The 3,178-nt window shown below is 49.5% G+C and overlaps 1 protein-coding gene across 1 annotated transcript; it reads right to left on the bottom strand.

Annotated features, from left to right (window-relative positions):
• On the bottom strand, positions 1–2,597 carry K452DRAFT_261056 (uncharacterized protein; the record flags this gene model as incomplete). The annotated part of the gene is made up of 3 exons (XM_033538562.1): positions 1,574–2,597; positions 839–1,498; positions 1–787 (listed from the first exon to the last, which is right to left on the bottom strand). Coding segments are annotated over exons 1-3 (2,397 nt in total), but the record flags the coding sequence as incomplete, so codon positions are not given.
• Positions 2,598–3,178: the final 581 nt, after the last annotated feature.

Genomic DNA, 3,178 nt, shown 5'->3' with positions numbered 1-3,178 from the left:
GTGTTGAGCGTCGACGTATGGCCCGGCCCGAGTGCCTTCTCTCTTCCATCGAGCGCCCGCCGGTACATCTGCTCGGCCTTTTGTAGTTTTGAGTGATATGAGAATAGCAGTCCCATATCAAAATAGACATCGGCTTTGACATCGTTTACTAGCTCTTGAGCATCTTGAATCCCCTGGTATACCCAGTTTCCATGCGGGTAGATCCGTCTTTGTATCTTCCACGCATCTGGATGATCATCTTTAGGCACTACTGCTGCAACAATGCATGCTGCAACCCATTTTAGGCACTCTCTTTCTTCCCTTTCTGCCAAAGTAAAACACCACGTATGAAGTACTGGATGCATTGAGTGTCCATCAACTCCTTCGATCTTTCTTGCAAGACAATACTGTGTGAGAATACCCATCGCTGTATCATAGCGAAGGCGCTTTTTGGCAAGTGTTTGCAGCCAGATGGGAATATTGTTCTCCTTATGTATTTGTTGAACAGCCTCGATAAGCTCAAACCACAAGTTAGATGGGTCGAGCACGCTCCAAAGCTTAAGCAAGCCGGCTGCCTCATCGTTTTTATCCTTAACCTGATTATAGGACAGTTTCCAGGTTGTTAGAACAGTCCTGCTCTGGTACTCGGGTACGGAGAATTTTTCGTGGTTCTCCATGAGCTCTGTCCATGTATCTTCATAGTGCTTCAGATATTGAGTTGCTGTCATACCATTCAACCCAATATATGCTCCAGCTTGAGCAAGAGCTAAAGGAAGTCCGTCGAGTCGTTTTACGAGAGTATCTGAGTCTGGAAAGAGTAAGCAAGGGTGTAAGAATAAGCATTAAAAGGACGTAATACCTTGAATCGTCCGGCCAGCATTGTTCGTAAGAATTCCTTTTGAGTCGTCGCTATTTGTTTGGCCGACCTCTAACCCGTTTTTAAACCGTTGGCGTAAGATTTTCAATCGGCTCGTGATCAACACTGACCCCCCATCAATATCTGGGAAATATTCTTCGATATTAAATGCACCAGGGTCATGGGGCTTAGAGAGGTAGTCATAGTCCACATTATCCAAAACAAGTAACCATCTGGTATTTGTGGGGATTGACAACCATTGAAGGACTCCTCTCACTACGACCCCTTTCTCAGTTGTAGAGTCTCTAAGAGCGACTAAGGTATCGGCCTTCAATTCTTCCTGGGAAATCCGGAAAGCAGAATTTACGAGTGACTGCCTTAGCTGCTCCTCGGATGAGCCGTCGAGCCAGAAGATTGCTGAGTAATCATTCTGGTGCGTGCGCAAGTACTCAACCGCTAATTGTGTCTTGCCAATCCCACCCATGCCGTATAATACGAAGACCTTACGGCGCGACTGGGTTCCCTTCCCCGGTTCGAAGAAGTCTTCAATCCGCTTGATATCCGCTTGACGTCCGATGAATTGGTTGATGGCGGGAATCCCCTTTAGGGAGAAATGCACATGATGCCTTGGTAATTCTGTACAAGGATAATGGTTAATATCAGCTATCCCTATTACATGCTGGATGTAATCTAATATAAGATTGATAGACTACTCACTAACAACATCTGCGGCCTTACTTGTCTCCTTGACATGGACGGCAGGGATCATGAGGAGAAACTCTTTCATGTATGCAGCGGCAGTCGCGGCAGCGTATGGCTGCCATCGCTTGTTTTTATGGGAGTCCGCGTAGTCACAGATGCCGCGGATGACAAGACATTGAAAGGTGTCCATCAGGCCTGCTGCCTCCATTTCCACACACAAGATGCCGAGATCACGCCTTAGCTTCTCCCTAGTTGTCCCATCTTTGATAACCGCATTACCAGAGCCGATTGTGCCGTAGAATATCTCTGGTGTATTATCATCGCGGTGACAGCGGTTGACGAGCCTGCCTCGATCGCAGCCGCTGCACGTATTTCCGGTCTTGTGGTCGTAGTCAGAATCATAGAGAGTGTCTTCCCCCGCTCCTGGGAAGATGTACCCTCCACGTTTCATCTTGGGGTATTTATCCAGCATCTTGGCCAGATGTGCTGGGATCTCGCTTTCTTCCATGCGATGTTTGGCCTCTAGCTGCTGTACAGCCGCTAAAAGCACACTTGGTGGTTTCTTTAGCGACCCTGTCCTCTCAAACCGTCCTCCAGCTGTTCGCTTCCCCAGGTCATACTGGACAACGCCTCCAAATGTATCTGTTGGCTTGCTGACAACGATATCGCCAAGTCGGATGTCGTGGTTTTCGCTCGGGGCGCCTCCTCCGATCCCCACCAGTAGACCGAACCTGATGGAGCGGAAGTCGTTTAGGAGCTGGAGTGCAACTTGGGCAGCGCGATTCGTGCCAGTCTCAGGCATAACGGCGATGACAATGTTATGTTCGCCAATGTTGCCGAACGCGTAGCTCGCCGCATCGCGTTTTAGGGGAAGGTTCGGGTGTGTTTCATCAAGCATTCCTTTCACTGCTGCCAGTTCGACGCCCATGGGGCAGATGCATGCGACCGTATAGTCATCGTGTTCGAAAGGGTCAGGAGGCTGTTCCATCTAGTAGAACATTCGAGTGGAGCCGTTAAAGATTGTTGTTGATCAGAGCGTCAACTGAAGAAAAGGGACGCTGGCATCAAGCAATCAATACTCACAGGCAGTAGTTATCAGGTTCATAAGCTATTTGGGCACAGCCTTGCTCTAACACAGTCGCGTCAGCTCAGCTCTTGGCATGTAGACTTAAGTCCGTGCGTTACGATGACACTCGCTGCCTTATCTGATGGCGTCGCTCATTCGTTGGTGCCGGCTGACGGGCACTATCTTAGCTGCTGCCTAGCTCTTGCCTAGCGCCCACGCGCACCCGCAGCACAGGGCCTATGTATGCCGCGTTAGCCAGCCTCGCCGCGACTGCTGTGCCTCAAAGGAGATGCCAGATGCAACATGGCTGCAGCAAAAGCATCGTATTCTCTATCAGGAAAGTGGCATCGCATGACGCGTGTTTCACTGAGGCTTTAAGCGGTAGACTCAGTCAACCACACGTGCGGGGTCCTGCTAGTTACAAGCCACGGCTGAATTGGTTGACATCTCATAGTGCTTTCACTTACTGACACCGAATTAGGTTAGGGTTAGGGTTAGGGTTAGGGTTAGGGTTAGGGTTAGGGTTAGGGTTAGGGTTAGGGTTAGGGTTAGGGTTAGGGTTAGGGTTAGGGTTA

Source organism: Aplosporella prunicola, assembly GCF_010093885.1.
Source record: "Aplosporella prunicola CBS 121167 unplaced genomic scaffold K452scaffold_205, whole genome shotgun sequence".
NCBI classification, from domain to species: Eukaryota; Fungi; Ascomycota; class Dothideomycetes; order Botryosphaeriales; family Aplosporellaceae; genus Aplosporella; species Aplosporella prunicola.
This window is presented reverse-complemented; position numbering and strand designations above follow the sequence as displayed.